Genomic DNA, 22585 nt, shown 5'->3' with positions numbered 1-22585 from the left:
CTCTACCTGGGAATTCAGCTCCCTGCACTCAGCACAGTCATTCTTGTGATCTTTGCCCGGACTGTGCTTCCTTTCTCAGTGAATGGGACCACCGTTTGTCCAGTCGCACGAGCCAGGAGCCGGAACATCATTTGTATTCCTTGGGGTAAATGCTGCTTGAGCACAATTTATCATTTTCTTACTTTATGCATTGCTGGATTCAGTTTACTAATATTTTGACTAGAATTTTGTATCTATTTTATGAGTAAGTAACACTTCCCTTTTCTGTCCTGGTGATGGTTTTGATATTAAAGGTGAAGCTAACCTTGAATTTTTGCTCTCATTTCTGGAAGAGATTATATAGTAGAATTACCTAACCTTTAATTTTTGGTAGGTCTCTTCTGTAAAAACTTTTGATTCTGGCGTTTTATTTGTTGGGATTTTTTTTATCTGCTAACCCTACTCTTTAATAGTTGCAGGATATTTTGGATTTTCTCTTTTTATTTGATCCACAAGATAATTTTTTCCTAGGTGTTTCATATTTTTTCCATTTTTTTCCAGGTATTATTTCCTATGTTTTTAAATTTTAAAGTTGTTCACATTATCTTCTCATGTAACCTCTGCAGCATCTGTGTTTAGCATATTGAATTTTGCACTGAAAAGTGGTTAAGACTACAAATTTTACCTCATATATGTATTTTACCCCAATTTTAAAAAGTTTAAAAAAATCACAGCAGGGATTTTTGTAAATATATGAAAAGGCAAAGATTCCAGAATAACTAACAGTTTTGAAAGGCAGAAATAAAGTGGGATGAATTATTATATGCAATGTGAAGGCTTACTGTTTAACTACTATGGTTATTGGAGGAGTGATAGACACATAGATCAATGGGACAGGATGAAAATCCCAGAAAGAGAACCACATAAGTACATACACCTGATTTTTGACAAAGGCACAAAGTCAACTCAGTGGAGAAAAATTTTCAGCAAGTGGTGCTAGAATACTTCAATAACCATAAACTAGTAAATGAGCTTCAACCTAAACTTTACATCTTATACAGAAAAAAATAAACTCAATATGGATCACAGTTTAAGATGTAAAATATGAAACTGTAAAGCTTTTAGGAAAAGAAAAGTAGGAGAAAATCTGCATTCTAGAGCAAGGCAAATTTTTAGACTTGACAACACAAACATAATTCATAAAAAGACAAATGATTTAATTGGACCATATCAAAACCAAATTCTTCTGTTCTGTGAAAGACACTGGTAAGAAGATGAAAATACAAGCTGTGTACTGGTCAACTATGTTTCTGACAAAGTCGTGGCATCTAGACTATAAGGAGAGCTGTCAAAACTCAACATTAAAAAACAAGCAGGCAAATTAGCAAAGGGACAAAAACATGAAGGGACATTTTACTACAGAGGATATATGTGTGGTAAACAACCACATGAAAAGGTGTTCAGCATCAAAGGACATGAAAGAAATGCAAATTAAAACCACAGTGAGGTATCTCTGTATACTATCTGAATGGCTAAAATAAAAAATAGTGTTAACACCAAATTCTAGAGAGGAAGCAAAGTTGCATCCCTTACACACTTCTACTCCCTTTATTAAAAGGCTCTTGGGATAGGTCATGCATGCCCACACTCAAGGAGAAGGGAACACACACCAAGGTCATGGGCAATATCAGGAGACACACCAGAATTTTCTCTGCTATAGACTGCATTTGGTGTGGGGCTAGCAGGGATTTGGGTGGTTTCTCTGACACCAGGGAGGTTGAGCCCGAGGCCCTGGTCAGTATAATTCCAGTTTGGTAGCATTTCACACTATCAAGTTGTAGATCACATGCATTTATAAAATATTTGATACGGGTTCTAGTTAATATACCTGTTGACTTGTTTTCAGTTGCGATTGTTTTATACTGGCATACCTTGCTATGTCCGAATCTGATTGAATTTCAAGCTTTGTTACTTAAAGCTGAAAAATGATTACTATTCTTAAGGTTTTTAGTGAAAATCTTGACTTGTGCTGCTGACTTCTTTCCATTTGGAAAGAGGGCTCTGTGCACATAAACAGCCTTTTGTGCTGGAGATAGCCACGCTTTGCCAATGCCGAGGTCTAGTTTTTTTCCCTCCCAATACCCTGTTGCTCCACCCTCTGAAAGTCACTGACATGGTTTTAGAGCATTTCCTTCTAGAAGATCTCTTCCTCACGCTTACTTTTAAAAAGTACTGATTATAAATTTAAGAATCAAAGAGATATTGATCTTCTGCCTGGTTTTTTGGTGCTCTTTACCTGGGCCGGGTCACTCACTCGAGTAAGACCCATTTATGAAAGCTGCATTCAGGAGCACTTGTGAAAATAAATGATGGCATGCTCACCATCTAGTTTGCCAAGCTTTTCTTGAAAAAGCAGGTAAGTTCTATTGAAATGTGTCTTTTTGCTGTTTGGTGTAAATAACCTCGGTGTTCAGCACATGTGGCCTCGGCATCCTGCATCTCGGTGTCTCCACAGGGGCCTGCCTGTTGGACAGCAGTTCTCTCTGCATTCGGAAATAAGTCTGGCTGTGCCTGGGAGCAAGGCTGAGCTCGCATCTTCCTGGGCAGATGTGGTCGTGTTCTCAGCAAAGAGAGCTGCACATTTCTTTACTGCTTGATTTTCCTCAGAGCCTTAGCTTTTCTAGATGTAGCCCACTTAGAGATGGTACAAATTCAGGAAAAAAGCAGAGAGTGTTGGGAAGAGAAGAGGGGAGAATCTAAATGATGCCGTGTAGGCCATTCAGTTACATTTTAATTGGCTTTCAGAGTAGGCAAAAGCCTTTTTTGTCTTTGATTCTCATATTTTAAAGCAAAATAGCTGGGGAAATCTAATTCTCTACTGAGAAATTCGTGTAAACACTGGTGCTTTAAAAACTGTAATGCTAAACTCAAGTTCCTCTACTCTGAACCCACCCCAGGATTCTTTTCCTTAATTAGGAACAGATCAAAACTTATAACTGCTAACTGAGGGAATTTGAAACTAACTATAAAAATCTTTGTAGATGCAGTTTAAAATTAAAAACACCATTCCGACTGAAAAGGCCTGTGTGTGGGAGGATGGTGGGTGTGTTGGGGCCAGATGTGCCTGTTTTCTGTTTGGTTGCTCCTGTGGGTGCGCACCCCTCCCTTATACCCCCACTTCCAGAAAGCCATCCTAGGTGTTCTCTCCAGTAAGTAGGGGCTCAGCTGGGTTCAGCCAGACCCGCTATTTGGGAGGGAAGGTGTCTAAGATAGAGCACAGACAGCGGGCCTTGTGTGGTGGGAAGGTGGGCCACAGAGTTGGGTTCTGGCTTGCTACTGGCTCTGCAACAGAGGTTGTTATTGTAAAGTGGAACTAATATTAAAGCCTCTCCATGCTGGGTGTTTCATCTGCTGGTTTGTATAAGAGGCTAGTGTTCGCAAGTGAAGGCAAATACACAGAATTTGTATTGAGAACTGGGCATTCATTTAGATTCAGAGCTGTGTTTATGGGCGCCAGCAGATTGCTCTACTGAGCAAAGGGTGTGTGACACACGTGTTGACTCGGATATCTTTTTTTAGTAACAACTTTATTGAGATGTAATTCACATGTCATACAATTCACCCATTTAAAGTGCATAATTCAGTGGGTTTTTTTTTTTAGTACGTTCGGAGTTGTGCAACCATGACCACAATCAGTTTTAGAATATTTTATCACCCCCAAAAGAAATCCAGTACCCATGAACATTCCCTTCCCATTCCTCCCTGCTCCCAGCCCTCGACAGGCCCTCGTCTCCTTTCTGTCTCTAGGGATATGCCGATTCTGTGCACTTCATGTAAATTACTCACATAGCATGTGCCTTTGGACTGGCTCCTTCCATTTAACATAATGTTTTCAAGGTTCATCTGTATTTAGTTTATTTCAGCACTTCATTTCTTTTTAAGACTGAATAATATTCCTTTGCATGGACATACCATATTTTGTTTATCCATTCATCTGTTGATGGGTACTGGGGTTGTTTTCACTCTTTGGCTATTATGAATGATGTCAGAAGCTTTGTATTTATTATATAACAGTAAAATATATGTGTGTGTGTGTATGTACATATATATTGGTATTAGATATCTCTACCTTAAGGCTTTTAGGAATTATAATGTCCTGAAATACATTTAAGAACAAAACTGTATAAAGTACAAGTCTTTGTTTCAAATAGCACTGAAGGCTCTTGCACTACCTCATGGTTTCCTTCATGATCATTATTTATTATTCCTTCTTCTTGAAAGTCTCCTGTCTTCTGCTTCTCATCTATGGCTTTGCCTGTTTCTTCTCAACTCTTAATACCCTTGTTCCCTTGGGTTTCCTCTGACCCTGTTTACCCTGGACAGTCTTTATCCACATCACCCTCCTCCTCTGGCAGACCTCCCTCATGGAACCATCACAGCCAGGACCCACTGACTTCCTTGACCATCCACTCACTCAGCATACCTGCTTGCCCAAGAGGTGGTAATAATGCACAGATAATGAATGCCTCTTTATGCCAGTGGCCTCTTAAATTTGATGAACATTTTTATATTCTTACTTGTTTTAGGGAGGACATTATCTTGAAGTGAATACACACTGAACACATAAATGTTAAATGAATGAGGGGTACAAAATGAGGCTACCCCCCTCTAGGTAGATTCAAGAATTGGAATTTTAAGCAAATAAGGACGATGTTTTGTTCAGATGAAAGCACCGGGACATGGCAAACTGAGTTTCTCATCATCAGAGTTTTCAAGTCTTCTAGGTCAAACAGAAAGAACTTAAATCTGATGTCAGGAGCAGAGGGAAGCCGGAGGAAGGTTGTGCTGAAGCCTGGAAATACTGCTCTTGGTTGGGTTGATGGCGCAAGTTTATCTTTCAACTTAGACCTTGAACCCAGGAGGCTGTTTGTAACCTACCTACTCACATGACTTGTTTTTCTGCCACAGATTGCCTTCAGCCAGCACAGCAATTTTATGGACCTGGTACAGTTCTTCGTGACTTTCTTCAGGTAATTTTTACTTCTATAAATGATATCTGTTCTTTTGATTCAGGCACTTAACCCCATTAATTGAATATCAGCTCACGAAAGATAATAATCCTGTGTTTGCACAGCAGTTCAAACTAACTTCCTGTGTTCCTGAAAAGTCATGTCTGTTGCAGTTGTGTGCATTCCGTCTAATCTGTTAAAATGGAGATACTCGCTTTGTCCTGGCTTTGGGAGTCTGCTTTCCACATACCCTGTACTACAATGTAGATTCTTGTACTACAATTTGATTCTTCATCTTGGGAGAATTTGTGGTCAAGACATATTTAATTAATGATTAATTACTGGTGATTACTGGTATGTGCTGCATGATATGCTTCCTCTTGCTGCTACAGGTAGTCAGGTGACTCTCCAGAGTTTTAAAACTAAAGGTGATTTGTTAGGCCCCTGGGAATCTTTTGTTTTTATAGGTTTTGTTCTGTTTAATTTTATTCTTATAGAAATACCATGTGTCCATAATTCAAAATAATGAGCGCTAAGCTACTTATATGAGAAAACAACAGCATCATGTCCCACACTTTCCCAGTTGCCCCCCCCCCCCATTTGTTTTCGCTCTTCTGACACTTCACCAAACAACTCCCTCCACATCACAAGTTCATACAAAATCCTCTCCTCCCACCGGTTTACTATATTCCATCCCAATGCCTTAACCTTAGCTGCATAGTAGAATTACTTGTGGAGTTTTTGATGCCAAGCCACACCCCAAACCAATCACATTAGAAACTCTGGGGATGGAATTAAGCATTCAAAAGCTCTCCAGGTAATTTCAGTATGCCACTAATGCATACTGAATTTAATTTTATGAAGTTAATGCTTTATAGAAGTCTCTGTTGGAAAAGGAAAAAGCACTCAATAAATCAAAAAAAGAACTACTAATTAAAGAAAGTGGAAGGTAGGAATATAGACAGCAAAAATTAATGAAATGGGGGAAAATACAGTAGCAAGAACTGAAGGAACTGTAAGTTGGATCCTTGAAAAAGAGTAAGTATAACATTGATAATCTCTAGAAAGCATAACCAAGGAAAAGAGAGAGAACATATAAATAATGTCAGAAATAATAAAGGGGCCATTACTCCAAATCCTGCAGGCATTCAGACATTTTTTTCCTCCAGAAGAGTATTTTATGAGTAATTTTAAAGCATATAAATTTGAAAATGGAATAAATAGTATGCACTAATAGTATACACTGCTGAGGGGAGTAGCAGGCCGCAGGAGAGGTCTACGCGCCATGTGGGACCCTTCCCCAGGGGGCCGAGGATTGAACTGGTGCTGCAGAGGCTGCGGACACTTCGCAACCCAGCGCTCAACTGCTGCGCCACTGGGGGAGGCCCTGCATTAGTTTTTAAAAACCTAAAAACTATATTCAATTTACCCAAACTGACACAGAAGAAATAGGAAACCTGAATAATCCTATATCTGTTTTAAAATACATCAAGTTTTCTAACCAGGTAAACTCTAGGTGCAAATGGCTTCATTGGTAACTCATAATCTTCTAAGGAAGAAATACTCTCAATGTTGGCTAAATTTCCTAGAGAGCAAAAAAAAGAAGAAATACTTCCCAATTTATTTTTGTGAAGTTATTAGCACCACCTGACAATATTATGCGAAAGGAATTTAGAAACCAGTCTCATTCATTAATGAGGAATCAAAAATCCACCACTAATATAAACAGGCTACCAGTTGGGTATATTCCAGGAATTGCAATGTTGGTTTAGCATCAGAGAAATCAATCAGTGTAATTCACAATTATTACATAAAGGGGGAGAATAATATAATCATCTTAATCAATGGGGGAATAATTTAATATTAATTATTAAAAACTCTGAAGACACTAGGAATAGAAAGAAATGTCTTTGAATCTGATAAAGGAACAATATATAAGCCAGTAGCAAGCCACCATTCATCAATGGTGAAATGCTTTCCCTTTGAGTTTGGAAATAAGACAAATAAACCACTATCACTCAAACATTGTGATAGAGATTCTAGCTAAACAGATAAATGAATAAAATGCATAAGCATTGGAAGAAAAAAAATCATTACTCACAGCATGATTGTATCAATAGAAATGCAAAAAAATCTACAGCTAAAGTATTAGAATTAGTAGGTGAAGTTTATCAAAGTTTTTCAATACATGCACAGTATTAAAAAATCAGTTCCATGGAGTTGAGAGGCATGCACCTTTTGCAGCTCTTTGTCATTAAGTCAGAGGCTGGCATGAAAATTATGATTTTACGCCGACCTGGCAGGGGAGATGCCATGATCATGAAAATCATAGTTTTATTTCCCATAGAAAGCCCTTAGGTGCCCTCCTCCCCGCTGTACCCTAAAAGAAGAATGATGCTGGAGAGCAGATGGCCATGTGTCAAGATTCATCCATTTCCTGTTGGGCCCACTTCTGCCCACTGTGAGCTGATGAAGCTGACAGAGAATTGTCAAATTACTAGCTTGCCCTTTTCCATAGATCATTCACTTGTAATACATATATTTTTTACTTTGGTTGCTCATGCATTTTGTTCCCCAGAGTGCGAGAGACCCAGCATCTTGCGTAGCCTTTACTTAGTTTCTGGATGGTTACGTCTCCACCTAGAAGCAACTGGCTTCGTCCCTCCAATCTTGGAGGAAGATAAAAGAATCTAATAAAGACATTTGGTATTTCAGGGCGGGGTAGGGGGAATCAATTATATTTTTATTTTATACCAATACAAAATGAAATATGTTTTTGTTATTTTGATAAATATTCAACATTGTAGGTCTCTCTGGTGGCCTATCACCTCTATGGCATGAGTGCGGTCCCAGCCAGAGAGCTACCCACATGGCACAGCAGACCTCAACTGACTCGCCTGCTGCTCCCCTCAGCAGTGTATTTCAGTGGATCTGCCTGTTCTGCTCCCCACTCTGTCTCTGGTGAATCCTCTCACCAACCACCGTCCCCCCGGCACCTCTGGCCTATACCCCAGTTCTTCTACATAATTAAATAAATAAAAATCTTACAGTAAAGGAATAGTTCTTTAAAAAATAAATAAACAAATGTTCAACATTGCATTGTATCTAGATCTAGAAAAAATGACCAGAAATCAAAAAGGGGGGCGGAGGGGCAGAAACAATAGACTGTCCACTAGCCCTTGAGTGCAGGGAGCACTTTCTGTGGGCGGTGGCACAAAGTCACATTGGCCAGGGCACATGATCACGGAGACAGATAAAGTTTGAAAGGTTCAAATTTGTATCAACTTAAAAGACTTTAAGTGATGAAAATTAAATGAAAATAAGGCATAAATAGTAACAAACAAGAATCTAAGAGATCTATATAGCACTAGCTCTACTAGTAGCTCATTGTAAGTGCTTGCAATGTAGCTGGTGCAATGGAGAAACTGAATTTTTCATTGTATTTGATCTGATACTTGATCAGTTATCAAAATGTTTAAGTATGTGACATATAGTTAGACATGTGAATTTTGTGAATTCTAAATACAGATAGAATAATATTTCCTGTTAAATGTAGGGGTCAACCGAGATGTGCTTATAAGTATAAAATACACACTGGATTTTAAAGACTTAGCAGAAAATAAAAATGTAAAATATCTTAATAATTTTATGTTTTGGTCACCTTTTCAAATGTTTTGGCTCTCTTGGATTAAATAAAAATATATTATTAAAATTAACTGCACTGTTTCTTTTTACGTTTTTAATGTGGCTACTACAGCATTTAAATTATATGTGGTTTCATTAAATTTCTGTTGGACAGTGATGATATGCTAATGCAAAGGGAAGAACTTAAAGGGACAGCATAAAAAGATAGGGTGAAATAATAACGAACATTTTAAAGCAAAAATATTAAATATTCATTTAGAGCTTTTAAAGTAGCAAGTCAGCATACAGAAATTCTTAGTAGTTACCAAAAGTAATTTATATTCATAGTGAAAGTTCAAACAGTGTAAAAATACAATAAAAATAAAAATTACCCTAATCTTAATTGCTCTTTCGTAATTACCACTGTTAATATTTTGGTGCTCATGTTTCTAAAATATTTTCTCACTCTCTCTCTCTCTCTCTCTCTCTCTCTATATATATATATATATATATATATATATACACACACACATACACACACACACACACACATATATACCCACATTCATATATATTTTAAAATTTTTTGCTTTATAAAATGGACTACCTCCTTACATGTTGTTCAATAATTTGCTTTCTATTCTGTATTCTATGTTTAACAATTGGAGAGTCACTTCATTTTTTTTTTAAATATATATATATATATTTTAAGATTTATTTATTTATTTATACAAGCACTGGGTACAGTCAGAAGCACAGGGGGCTGAGAGAATTCACCAGAGCCAGAGTGGGGAGCAGAGCAGGCAGAAGGACCGAAGTACACTGCTGAGGGGAGCAGCGGGCGGCAGGAGAGGTCTGCGCGCTATGTGGGACCCTCCTCCGGTGGCCGGGGAGCAGCCGGGGATTGAACCGGCGCTGCAGAGGCTGCGGGCAGCTTCGCAGCCCAGCGCTCAGCCGCTGCGCCACCGGGGAGGCCCAAGTCACTTCATTTTTTAAAGCAATTTTCTCCCTCCAGTATATCAATATGTTTACCAACCCAGAAGCTCCCCCAAACCTCCATTTTATCTCCTTTTTTTAAAGTTTTATTTCCTAGGCATGACTGATAAAATCACTAGCCATTGGTGACTGAATTCAATCTCCAACCCCTCACACTTTGGGGGTTGGGAGTGGGTAAAAGTCTGAGTCTCTAATCATGCGACTATCTTTCTATCAACCAGCCTCCATCCTGAAGGTCCCTTCTTCCCAGGAGGCACTTTTAGCATATAAAAGATACTCCTAATTTATATCTCACACCTGTTATAAAAAATATAAAAAAGTTTAAAAAAGCACAGGTTATAACAAGTTTAAACAAGTTTAAAACAAGTTTATAACAAGTTTAAAAAGTTATAAAAAAGTTTATTCAGACTCAGAGATTTGTCATTTTTATTATGCCCTCTGTGTTATATAAATAACGTGATACAAAAACTAATAAAGCTATAGTTTAAAAATAAAAATTAGGGCCTCCCCGGTGGCACAGCGGTTGAGTGCTGGGTTGCGAAGCTGCCTGCAGCTTCTGCAGCACCGGTTCGATCCCCGGCCACCAGGCGAGGGTCCCACATGGCACACAGACCTCTGCTGCCACGCCCGCTGCTCCCCTCAGCAGTGTACTTCGGTCCTTCTGCCTGCTCTGCTCCCCGCTCTGGCTCTGGTGAATTCTCTCACCCTCCCGCACTTCTGACTGTACCCAGTGCTTGTATAAATAAATAAATAAATCTTTTAAAAATAATAATAATAAAAATTAAAAAATTAAATTAAAATTAAAAAATAGTTCATTCTTTTTTAATGTCAAGTAATTTTCTTTTTTTTTAAGATATATTTTTATACAAGAACAGGGGTACAGGTCAGAGGCATGGGAGGGTGAGAAGATCCACCAGAGACGGTGGGGAACAGAACAGGCAGATGGGGAGCAGCAGGCGAGACAGGAGAGGTCTGCCACGCCATTCCCTGGCTGGCCGGGAATCGAACCAGCGCTTCAGAGGCTGTGGACAGCTTCAAAGCGCTGTACTCAAACCGCTGCGCCACTGGGGAGGCTCATGCCACGTAATTTTCTATGTAAAGATAAGCCAGAATTTGTTCAGACATTCAGCTCTTGATGGACATTTGAGTTGTTTCTAGTTTGGGTTACTACAGGTAAAGCTGGTTTGAACATTTGTGGTAGAGGAGGGGTTTGCAGGGGAGAAGTGTGGGGGATACTCCCATCACTCAGGAAATTTCATGGATTTTTGCTCTGTGTCAGGAACTCAGGACAAAGACCAAATACTTTTGTTGTTACACCACACTGTTAGATCAGGCTCAGATCTCAAAAGTGCTGACTTCTACCTGCAGAGATGTTTCACGTAGGACACAAGCAGTTTGCTCAAGCCAGGTGCATATGATAGGAATTTAGTGGAGGGGGAATCCACGGTGCAACAGCGCAGACATCTGTTTCAGTGGCAGTAAAAGGAGGAAGGTGATGAAACTCTTGGTGAGGCTCCAGAGACTGGCAGTACAGAGCTGGTGGGACCCAGCCTGGAGAATTCGGGTAGCATCCTGTCCTCAGCAGGAGGGGTTGGGGTGGGGGCAGCTGCTCAGAGTCCCCAGCTCTCACCCAAATCTGGGAAAGGTTCAGGACCTTGGGCATGGAGTGCATAGCCTCTCCAACAGGTTTAAAGTTGGTACCTCTGTGTACTTTTCAGAGGCATATTATCAGGACCACTATGAATTTTAATTTAGGCAGGACTTCTTGACAACCAGGTTTTATCTGTCCTTGCCTTTGCATGTCAGTTTATTCAGTGTCTTCACAACAGGCGATTGCTTTTTAATTGATAACCTAAGTTTGTCTATCTCAGTTACCCCTTCCGTAAGGTCAGAGTATTACAGTGTCAGGTCACATCTTAATCAGTCAGAATCATCACAGTATCAATTCACAGGATGCATTCATCTCCTTCACATTTGCGCATAGAACCCCTAAACTAAATGGCCACCCCTGTTCGTCTCTCCATTGAGCCATCTTATTTTTCATCACGGTACTTAATCGCAGTTTTTAAAACTTCATATCTGAGCTTCACAAGACCAGGGTCTGTCTCTTGTTCACCCCTGGAAACACACACATGCCTTCAGTACCCAGCCATTGCCATCTTCAAATATATGTGGAATTTACAGGATTTCAGAAGCACAGTCAGGAGGAACCACCGGCACCAAGCTCTCTGACGGAGAAGGCTGGGGGCTGGCTGGGGCGCTGCTCGGGAGGCCGGGGCTGCACGCTGACTCAGCGGCACCACTTAGCAGGTGTGCTGTGTTCTCAGAGCTTTGATTTGGAATGAGGCTACTGCAGGTACCAGCCCAGTGAGCATTAGTCATCCCACCGATGGGTGGAAGACGTAGGGACACCAACAGAATGACAGGGGCCATGGACTCTTAAGTGGTAAATGAGGACAGATGGTGTTTTCATCCCGTCTCCCTTTTGCAAGTGGAACCTATGGCAAAGAATCTAGAACTTCGGTTTCTTCACTGGATTATGTTTAGAATTAGGAATGATGAGCTTTTAGATGAAAATCGAGTCCTTTTCATGAGTGTGGGGGAAGAAAATATTTTCACAATGCAAGTTAATGAGTCCAAAGGATTTACATGAAACAGCTGAGAGAGGAAAGGCAGCCAGATTATCCCAGACACACTGAAGAATAGCTCATGTGATGTGAAAGAACTGGGGTGGGGGCTTAATGATTCAAATGAGAAAATCAGTGTGAGGTAAGTTAGGAAAAGTACTTCCAGGCCCAGGCACAGTGGAATAAACTAGATTCTGACAAGTCCGGTAAGCCCTCGTGTCTCAATGTGATACTTGTGCAGGCTGCAGAGGGACCCTTGCATAGGAGGCAGGGAGGAAGGAGACCCCTGCCTCCTTGCCCTGAGAATCAGGTGTAGCATGTATATGAAAGGACTTGTTTCTGGGATGATGTGGGGTTCAAATGGTAACTGTCATCAGCGGAAGAGAACCAGCCTAACGCTGGAAAACTGTGTGGCCAGGCTCCGAGGTGCCTTTGAGGCCAGCATGTAAATGAGGGTAAGAAAAGCGCAGGCAGTTGAGCACAGCACTGTGAAGCTGTCTGCAGCCTCTGCAGCACCGGTTTGATCCCCGCCGGCGGGCAAGGGTCCCACATGGCGCGGCAGACCTTTCCTGTCTTGCCCGCTGCTCCCCTCAGCAGTGTATTTTGTCAGTCTGCCTGTTCTGTTCCCCACTCTGTCTCTGGTGAATCCTCTCACCCTCCCGTGCCTCTGGCCTTTACCCCAGTTCTTGTATAAATAAATAAATAAATAAATAAATCTTAAAAAAAAAAAGAAGAAAAAAGAAAGAAACGGGTGATGTGACATCCCCAGCCAAAAGGAGGGAATGGAATGGGAATTTCCGGCGTAGGCAAGACACAATATTTTTGTCAAACTTATCTGAACCTCTACTAAGCCTCTTGCCAGATTGACGGCAGACATTTTGACAAATCCCCATTTCATTTCCCAAAAGATAGAAATGTGACCGAGGTCCTGCCACTTTGGATCTAGTTCTGACCAGAATGAGGAAGTGCAGATCCCAAGAAACATGAGCAGCAGCAGTCTGTGTTCAGGCTGGCCAGACCTGACGTGCATAGGTAGTTTTAGGAAAGCTAGGCTGGCGGCAGGAGAAGGTACCCATTCTTCAGTGGCCTCCCCTCATGGAGGAAAGTTTGGGACACTCACAGGGATCGTTAAGCAGCTGAGAAACAGCACTGAACACTCAAATTGTGAGTTTATAAAAGATGGAAAGAAGGGCCTAGAATCAAGGCATCGGTTTTTGGAAAAGTCTTAGGATAGTGCCAGCCTCTTATAAGCAGGGTTAGGTTTAGAACAAAAAGACCAAAAGGTTTGTTTTCAGGAAATGAGGGCCCCTTACCCTGGGCTGTGTCCTTAAGAATGATCTTTCAAAGACTCAAGCAAAATATAGCTCCTTGTCAAGGCTGAGTAATGGACATACACAGACTCACTGCATTGTTCCCTCTGCTTTTGTGTGCTTGTGAAATTTCAAGACTGTTTCAAAGTTACATTTGTTTTGAAAAATACAGAATGCAGTTGATACAGAGACTGCAGTAGGATGAACACTGAGTCACCGCCCATCTGTACCCAGATTAGTGGTAGGGAAAAGGGGTGGGGTGTCAGCAAGCACACCTTTTTGACATAACCAGTAAATGCTTCGTGGTTGTACTACTTCAGGAGGTGTGTTACTCCGAGACAAATGGTACATGAGGCAGCTCTGAGGCGCAGTCACTGTGTCACTAGTATTTTCAGTGGGTCTGAATTGAAGACAGAAGCCCCACCTAGGTCTGGGAGGAAGGAGCACAGAACTTCTGAACAGCAGTGTTTTATAGCTCTGTATCGAGGGTGGCCCCCAAGAGGCCTCTGAGTGGCATCCAGATCCTTGCCTCCGGGGCCTGCCCTGTACTTGGTGTCCTGGCCACTTAGCTTCTCCCCTTCCTGTCCTTCCATATGCATTTGCTGCCTCCTTGTGTTTATCTGTTAGAATAAAAATAACAAAAAGAGGGATTATGCATGGAAACCAAAAAAAGACTGAGAATACTCTGTCTTTACTATTGCTTCCTGTTCTCCCCAACGTGTCAGTATTGGGGTCTAGCCCCAAGGTAGTCTTCTCTGTATTTACTCCCTTAATGACCTCACCAAATTTGTTACTTCAAATGAATACCATATATATGCTGATGACTCCCAGATGCCATCTGCAGACCAGACCTAGCACCAGCCTCCACGTATCTGCCCCCAACATCTTCCTTGGCTATAGGCAGATAGCTCAGAACTCGCTGTGTCCAAAACAGGTCTTAGGACCTGCTTTCTTGCCCCTGTTCCATCCCTGGGCACCTGGAGGCATGGAGGCTGCCTGTCACCTAGCATACTGCCACCTGCAAGGCCAACCTGCCCGCAGTGGAGCCTCGGGGCCATGTGGCTGCCCCTTCGAGCTAATGAGTGAAAATGCCAGTTGAAAAATAAATTTATGCTGTTATCTAAGAGGCTGATGTGTTGGGCCCATGCTTTCTCTAACCAGAAATCAGTTGTTCTCTTTGCTGTCACAGTAGGTTTTCAAACCATTCGATGCCTGGGCTACAGAAGACAGAACATTGTCATCACTGCAGTCACAGACCACTGGGGTTACTCTCTTGTACCTCCAGAAAGTTGTCCCTTGAGTTGATTGCTCTGTTTTATACACACACACACACACACACACACACACATACATATGTACTGCACCATATATATATGTATATGTATATTTACTTTTACTTTCTAGAAAGAGTTGAGTGTACCTCTTCCTTATAAAAAGCTATTGTTCCTTTAACTTAATTTTTTAGACCTTAACAGTAAAAATTTGCTGATTTGATTAAATAGCATGCTTTTTATTTATCATAGTTATCTTTTAATTCTTTTCCTAATTTGGAATCAGCTGTGATGCGCCATTCTGACGCAGGCCCAGTGGGAGATCAATGTTCTCAGTACCTGGGACAGGACAGTCTAGAGGTCGGTGGGAGCTCAGCTTCCAGTCTTCTTACATGCTGCTTCCTGTGAACCGGAACCTGGTTGTTATGACTCACCAGAAAGAAGCTGGTAGCTGGGCACTGGTCCCCTCCTGCTCTCAGTTGTGGGTGATAGTGGTGCTGACTTGGGGCTGGGATAATAACTTGGTACTTTCCTTTCTCACAGTTGTTTCCTCTCTTTGCTCCTGGTGGCTGCTGTGGTTTGGAAGATCAAGCAAAGTTGTTGGGCCTCCAGGCGTAGAGAGGTAAGACTCAATGGATAAAGACCGACAAGTCTGTCCTTGAATTAGCTATTTAGTAGTAACTGGCAGACAGAGCCTCAGTGGGAATTATGCCACCCTTTTTGCATTGTAAGTTCATCACTCATGTTGACAAAATACTAGAGGCTGGAGCAGTAAAGAGCTCTTTCAATTCCTATCTGCTATGTAACAAGGTACAGGCTTTTGTTAAAGTGTAAATACTTGGTTCAAGTTTCAGCTGGAAGAAAGAAAACTTGGCTTTAGTCTAGTAATAAAAATTTGAGGAGATAGGGCTACATCATTTATTTTATATATTTAACAAGCAATTATTATAGCATTATACCCGTGAGTACTTGAGTATCTAACAGATAAGGACCTTAATTAATATAACAATACTTAAATATAATGTCTAGCAAAGTTTAATAATGCCTTCAATAATGCCTAATGTTATCTAATCTTATCTAGTCCCTGTCCAATTGTCCCAAACCATCTCAATATATTTTATACTTGATTTGTTTGAATCAAGGGAAGATGAGGTGATTTAATGTGTTATTCACTAATAGAATCCCCTTCAATACTCACTGCATTAATGGTTGCTGTGCTACTTATTAGCAACTTCTTCGAGAGATGCAGCAGATGGCCAGTCGTCCCTTTGCCTCTGTAAATGTTGCCTTGGAAACAGATGAAGAGCCTCCTGATCTCATCGGGGGGACTATAAAGGTGAGAATGTGATACAGAAGTCCCTGTGACTTACCTTGTCAAACTCATGATTCTGTGTCTGGGAAACCAAAAAGAGAGAGAGCCTTGTTCTGTTGCCTCTTATGTTTTCCTCTCTTTTTATCAGCAAGGCAACACACTGAAGTTGTCAGGTATTCTTTTGCTTTCATTTTCTTGTCTTTAAGTGTGTTGTTAAGAAGTCTTGTGTTCTAGGATTTTAAATAAATGATCTGTGTGATACTAATTGTACTCTAAAATAAATGACCTGTTTGATATTAAATGTATTCTAAATATTCTATTGCATAATAGCTAAGTTGAACCATTGTTCTTTGTAATGACTTGGATGTGGTCTTAAAAGGCCAAAGTCATAATTCACTATGCATTTTATGGAAAATAAATATTTCTGACCCCTGCCTTTCTCCCCAAAATGAAGAAAGTTATGACTTTTTTGGCAAAATGATGAAATAATTTCAAGTACTCTAGGGAATCAGCTATATGCCTTGAATAAAACATATTTGTTAGAGTATTACTGAGCTCACAGGAAGTGGGTCAAGTTTTCAGATACCACTCTCTTTTCCTCCCCCCAAAAAAGAATGAGCCATGAACCAAAACCAGAACCATGAAGGGTTTAAAGTGGTTCCATATTGGTAACACGCCATGAGTCTTAGCCAAAGTAGATGCAGATCCTCTGAGTAGGAGAAGATCCCAAATTTAAACTAGGATTCTCATAGATTAAAAACGGCTAAAGCTCACCAGCGATAGGAGAGGCAAGCCACCATGAGTAAGTAAGCAAATGCAATAGATGGTCGATAGAGACAGGACTTCAAATGTTAGAATTAATCAAAGAAAATAACTATGTATGAAATATTTGAAGAAATAAAATGCAGAATCATAAAGATGAAGAAGCCATGAAAGAATGCAAAAGAGATCTGGGGGAAAAAAAAAACAACACATGGATCTTTTAGAAATGGAAAATACAGTAGTTAAAGTTTTTTAAAATTTTTTTTAAAAGATTGATTTATTTATACAAGAACTGAGGTATAGGCCAGAGGCATGGGAGGGTGAGAGAATTCACCAGAGATAGATTGGGGAGCAGAATAGGCAGACGAACCAAAGACACTGCTGAGAAGAGCAGCGGGCAAGGCAGGAGAGGTCTACCGTGCCATGTGGTTTGCTCCCTGGCTGGCCGGGAATCTAACCAGTGCTGCAGAGGCTGCGGACAGCTTCATAGCGCGGTGCTCAACCCGCTGTGCCATCGGGGAGGCCCCCTGAATTTTTTTTATAACTGAAATTACATGTTAAATGTAGCACATCAGACCTAAATGGGAGTTTTTTAAAGTAGAAGATAACCCCCCCAAAAAAAAAAATGCAGAACAGAGAGAGAAGGAAGATATAACAAAATGTGGAGGATAAAATTAAAAGACCTAGTCAGAACCCCCAGACAGATGAATGGAGGAGAGGCAGTATTCAAAGAGATAATAGATGAAAATTTCCCAAAGAATGGAAGGCATGACTATACAGATTCCAAAAGCAAAACATACCACAAGCAGGCTTAAGGAATGAAGGAAGAAGAGAGAAGAAAACTATACTTGGATTTATCATAGTGACTACACAACTCCAAAGATGAAGAGAACATCTTAAAATCAACAAGATCCAAGAAGATCCCTACCAAAATCGTGGCATCTTCCTTGACTCATCCTTGCTCGCACTTTCATTTGACTGTCAATTTGTCCTCAAATCTTTTTATTGTATTAAAAATATTTCCTGACCACTCTATACCACCTCCACCTCCATCCTAAGCTGTTCAGTGCTCGCCTGGATGATTGCAGTCACCTCACAATTGATCACCCCCCCTCTGCTATTTCAACCATCCAGTTACTTCCCTGTGCTGCAGCCAGAATGGTTCTGGAAATTATTTTCTTAATTTAATTGAAGAAATTCATGACATATTGAGAGGTATGGTAAGCAGAATTCTAAAGATGCCACCCAAGATTCTCTTTTCTTAGTTATTCAAACACTACTTTAGCTACTGCTATGAAGGAATTTTGCAAAACTAATAAAATTCCCAAGATACAGAAGTCTTAAGATAGAGAAGAGGAAGCTTGAGAAGGACTCGATGTGTGGTTAGAGGCTGGAGGCGCCATATGAGGAAGGCCAGTGGCCTCTAGAGAGAGTGACCCCTGACTGACCACCAGCAAGGAAATGGAGACCTGAGGCCTACAGCTGAGAGGAACTGGATTCTGCCAACAACCAGATTAAGTTCTGAAGCAGATTCTCTCCCTGACCCCCCAGATAAGTGCCAGCCCAGCTAATAACTTGACTTCCACCTTATGAAGATAAGACTTTTCCAGAGCGGGTGGAAGATTTGAATAGACCTGTATCCCCAAGTAGAGATCTGTACAGAGTTCACATGGGCATGCAGAGTTGAGATAATAAATAGGAGGTGTTTTAAGCAACTAAGTTTGTGGTAATCTGTTACATAACAACAGCAACTAATATAGAGGACAGCCTCACAAATCCCCTCTAAAGGCAGTAGTGTTGGACTGCTTTAGGTAATTCTGTGTTTTCTTCCTCCAGACTGTACCCAAGCCCATTGCCCTGGAGCCTTGTTTTGGCAACAAAGCTGCTGTCCTCTCTGTGTTTGTGAGGCTCCCTCGAGGCCTTGGTGGAATCCCTCCTCCTGGACAGTCGGGTGAGTGGATGAGGGTCGTGACAAACACAGTTTCCCTTTTAGTTCCTTCCCTTTCACAGAGAACTGGGGTACAAAGGCAACACTGAATAGTGCTGACCTGCCTCAGACTGATACACCCCCATCCCTGGACTCCTGATAAGACCTCCTCATCCTCCTCAAGACTGGGGCCATTCCTGCCACCCTTTCTGTTCCTCCATCTTAGATGGTGCCTCTCTCAGGACTCCCAGAGCACCCAGCTCTGCCTTTGCCCTATCAGTTGTCCCTGGTGTAGATGCCCCAAGACATGCCAGGAACTTAAAAGCTACCCACCCCCGCAGGCCTCTGTTTTAGAGGATGGGCAAGGTGAAGTAACAAACCCCTCTAACCTGACTCCTTAGGGCCTCAGCAGGGCTCTGTCCGTTTCCCATGTTTCAGGAATCTAGCTTCCCAGAACTCTCCCTCCCTAATAGCCATCAGGCAATGGAACCACCAGTCCCTAAAGCAGAGGTGGTGCTGGAGGTGGGTTCCAGTCTGAGACCACCAGGAATTCACTCACTGACTCCCCACAGAATCCCTGTGCTGCTATTACCCCCATTTTACACATAAGGAAACTGAGGCATGGGGAATTTAAAGAACCTGTTTACCCCAAAGCCTGCCACCAGAGTGTGTTCTAACTTGTGTCATGGGATATGTATGAAAATGACTAGTTCTGGCTGAGTGGAGCTAATCTGAGCTGCATCGTTAAGACTGCTGCTGCTTTTCTTGCACCTTTTGGTGGAAGGCAGGAGAAACTCAGTGCCTGAGCATGTCTGAATTCTCATTTCAGCGCCCAACCCCAGGCGGAGCTCAGTGCTTGGTAGATCTGCTAAAAAGCAAAGTACACTTTTTTTTTTAAAGATTTATTTATTTATGCATACAAGAACTGGGGTACAGGCCAGAGGTGTGGAGGGTGAGAGGATTCACCAGAGACAGAGTGGGGAACAGAACAGGCAGATTGACTGAAATACACTGCTGAGGGGATCAGTGGGTGCGACAGGAGAGGTCTGCTGCGCCATGTGGGGTGCTCCCTGGCCGGGGATCGAACTCATGCTGCATAGGCTGCGGACAGCTTTATAGGTTGTGTCTTAACCCTTTGCGCCACCCGGGAGGCCCCAAAGCAAACTACACTTTTGTGTAAAAAGCAGGGGGTGAAGCACATGGGTTAGTGTCTGTAAAACAGAGCTGCACCTGAAGAACATGTGCAAACTCACGAAAGCATTCACATGGTTGGGGGGGCGGTGAAGTGGGGAGAAAATGGCTTTCCCTATGTACTTGATTCATTGCACCAAGATAATGTTAAAAAAAAAAAAATTTAAGTAATTTTTTAAAAACCAAAGCCAGCCGCTCCTTAACATGTGTCCCTTCTGTGGGTTCTCCCAAGGTCTCGCGGTGGCCAGCGCCCTGGTGGACATTTCCCAGCAGATACCAATAGTGTACAAAGAGAAGTCAGGAGCCGTGAGAAACCGAAAGCAGCAGCCCCCTGCACAGCCTGGCACCTGCATTTGATGCTGGGGCCAGGGACTCTGCGAGAGCCGAGCTAGTGTGGCGGACCAGAGCCCTCTGCAGGAGAGGGAGCAGGCAGGGCAAGGCGGTGCGGGCGGAAGACTGGAAACCCTCATGACATCCGACTCATCTGCATGTTCACAGGCTTTCTTTGACCGTTCCTCCCATCTGTGCTCCAGCATCTAACCTTTGACTTTTGCATAGGAAAATGGTTTAATGACAGGTCGGGGTGCCCCGGTGGTTCTGGGGGAGGCCAGGGTGGAGCCAGTGAGAAGCTGGGATGACACTCAGGTTCACTTGTGCAGCTGTTCTTGGGACTGTCTCCACTGCAGAAACACAAGCTGTAGCGTTTACAAGCAGATTCTCATCATCAGTCGTTCTTGAACACGGTCTTTTAAAAACTAATCAGATGAGTTAACTCTTCATCTGAAGCCTGCTATCTTTTTCAAAAGACGTGCTATTTATTCTTGCACGACTTAGGCAGAGCTTTTTTCCAGGGAGTAGCATTTTTCTAGTTGAAAACTAATAATGGCCCATCTCTTTTGGATCCCATCAAACTAAGATAGAAGGGGGCTGTTTTAAACATCAAGGTCAGCAGTGTTACTCAGAATGAAAACTGAGGTAATAGGTAGTTTTCTATAGCAACTTGATTAATCTAGTCTTAATCCATTTGAATTCTCTTCCCCTCCCTCTCTCTCTCTTTCACACACACACACTAAGTGCCTAGACTTTAAATAGATCTAGCAATTGGAGAGTTAGTAAGTCTAAGTTTTTACATATTGCATTCCTACATTCTTACAAAATTTAAATAGCAATCATTGGCAATCTGCTCTTTTTCTAAAATCTCATTTGCAGTCAGGAAAGAATTTTCTCACCCCAAGGAACATTTAACCTAGCAGCAGGAACTGAGAGGCAAGTAGAAATGATCGAACTGAAAGCTCCTGTTTTTTTGTCAGGAATGACACTAAGTCAGGCGTGGTCCCATGCGCCTCCCTGCCCGATGTTGGCACCAGCCCTCTGGCCACTCCTGCCAGGGCACCGCAGGGGAGCGGTCTTGCTCACGTCACACAGAGAGCACACAGCTCATGGGACCCCTGGATCAAAGAGCTGCTCTTGTTTCTGTAGCCCGCTCTGAGCATGAGGGTCATTCTCAGGACCCAGGGGGAGTCGCACCAGGAAAGGGACAATCCCCCGCTGCAGGCCAGAACCTGCCAAGTCCAGAGAACGGCCTGGAGCTGTCTGCCCTCTTCCCACAGGAGGGGCCTGGCCCTCACGGCCTCCTTCCCAGATCGAGGTGGTGGTTGTGGGGATAAGGATGAAAAGCACATGGAACAGGTGGATGAGGATGGAGAACTATGCCAAAAGGAAAGTGACCAAGTTCAGTCGGGCAGGGCAGTCCCTGCCTTTCTCGCCCAGGGCGCTGCCTGGAAGTTGTCTGTCTGTCTATGGTGCTCTGTATTCTGGTATTATGCAGCAGCCTCCCGACATCTCTGTTCTGCTTCAAAGCCTGAGGTTCTCTGGCATCTCCTTATTGGCATGGACCTCTGAACAAAATGCTCAAGTTTGTGAAATTGGAGAAATTAATACTCACAGGAGCAAAAACTGCGGCATTTCACCTTCGAATGCAGTGCCTAGAGAGGGAGTGTCATCTCATCCCAACACTACACCCACTCCCATGAAGAAGTGCATGAAGGGATGTTTTCAAGGATGTCAAACCTTAAAACACTGATGCACAGAACACCTCTACTTTGAGTCTCGCCTCTCAAAAAGCTGCTTTTTCACTACCATCATTGTTAAAGAGCAGACTGTTCTAGAAAAGAGCTCCCCACATCCCTGCTGCAGGTCCCGGCACCTACAGAGAGCCTGAAACGGACTGGCCCTGTGCCACTGAAAATGGTCCCCCCACTAGGGAACTCCTTGTTTGTTCAAAGAACCAGTGTTTCCTTTTCCAAAGAAGTCTCTGCCCCATGATAATCCCATGCCTTGAAAAAACATGCAGCACGTCCCACAGCCACCGTCTTATTTCTGTATTTCCCCCCTCTAAAAAATAATGTCTTTTTCTTAAAAGGGAGAAAAAAGGGAGCAAGTGAAGTTTAATTCTGCTCCAACAGTAGAGAAACAGCTGAATCCACCTGCAGCCAATAGCAAGCAGCTTCCTCAGGCTCCCGCCAGAGAAAGGGAGTGGCAGGAGCAAGAGGCACTCGGCTTAGGGCCAGTTACCAA

The 22585-nt window shown here is 42.3% G+C and overlaps 1 protein-coding gene across 1 annotated transcript in view; it reads left to right on the top strand.

The window, feature by feature from the left end:
• Window positions 1-20365, top strand: part of ATRN (attractin) — a gene marked incomplete at both ends in the record, with an annotated part of 98983 nt that extends 78618 nt beyond the window's left edge. The window contains 5 exons of the mRNA XM_084248234.1: window positions 4948-5009; window positions 15360-15438; window positions 16045-16152; window positions 18727-18841; window positions 20241-20365. Coding sequence (XP_084104360.1) covers window positions 4948-5009; window positions 15360-15438; window positions 16045-16152; window positions 18727-18841; window positions 20241-20365 — 489 coding nt within the window. The remainder of the gene's footprint in view (window positions 1-4947; window positions 5010-15359; window positions 15439-16044; window positions 16153-18726; window positions 18842-20240) is intronic.
• Window positions 20366-22585: the final 2220 nt, after the last annotated feature.

The sequence above is a fragment of the Talpa europaea genome (assembly GCF_964194135.1).
Source record: "Talpa europaea genome assembly, chromosome: 11".
NCBI classification, from domain to species: domain Eukaryota; kingdom Metazoa; phylum Chordata; class Mammalia; order Eulipotyphla; family Talpidae; genus Talpa; species Talpa europaea.
The sequence above is the reverse complement of the archived record's forward strand: the minus strand, read 5'-3'. Positions and strand labels throughout refer to the sequence as shown.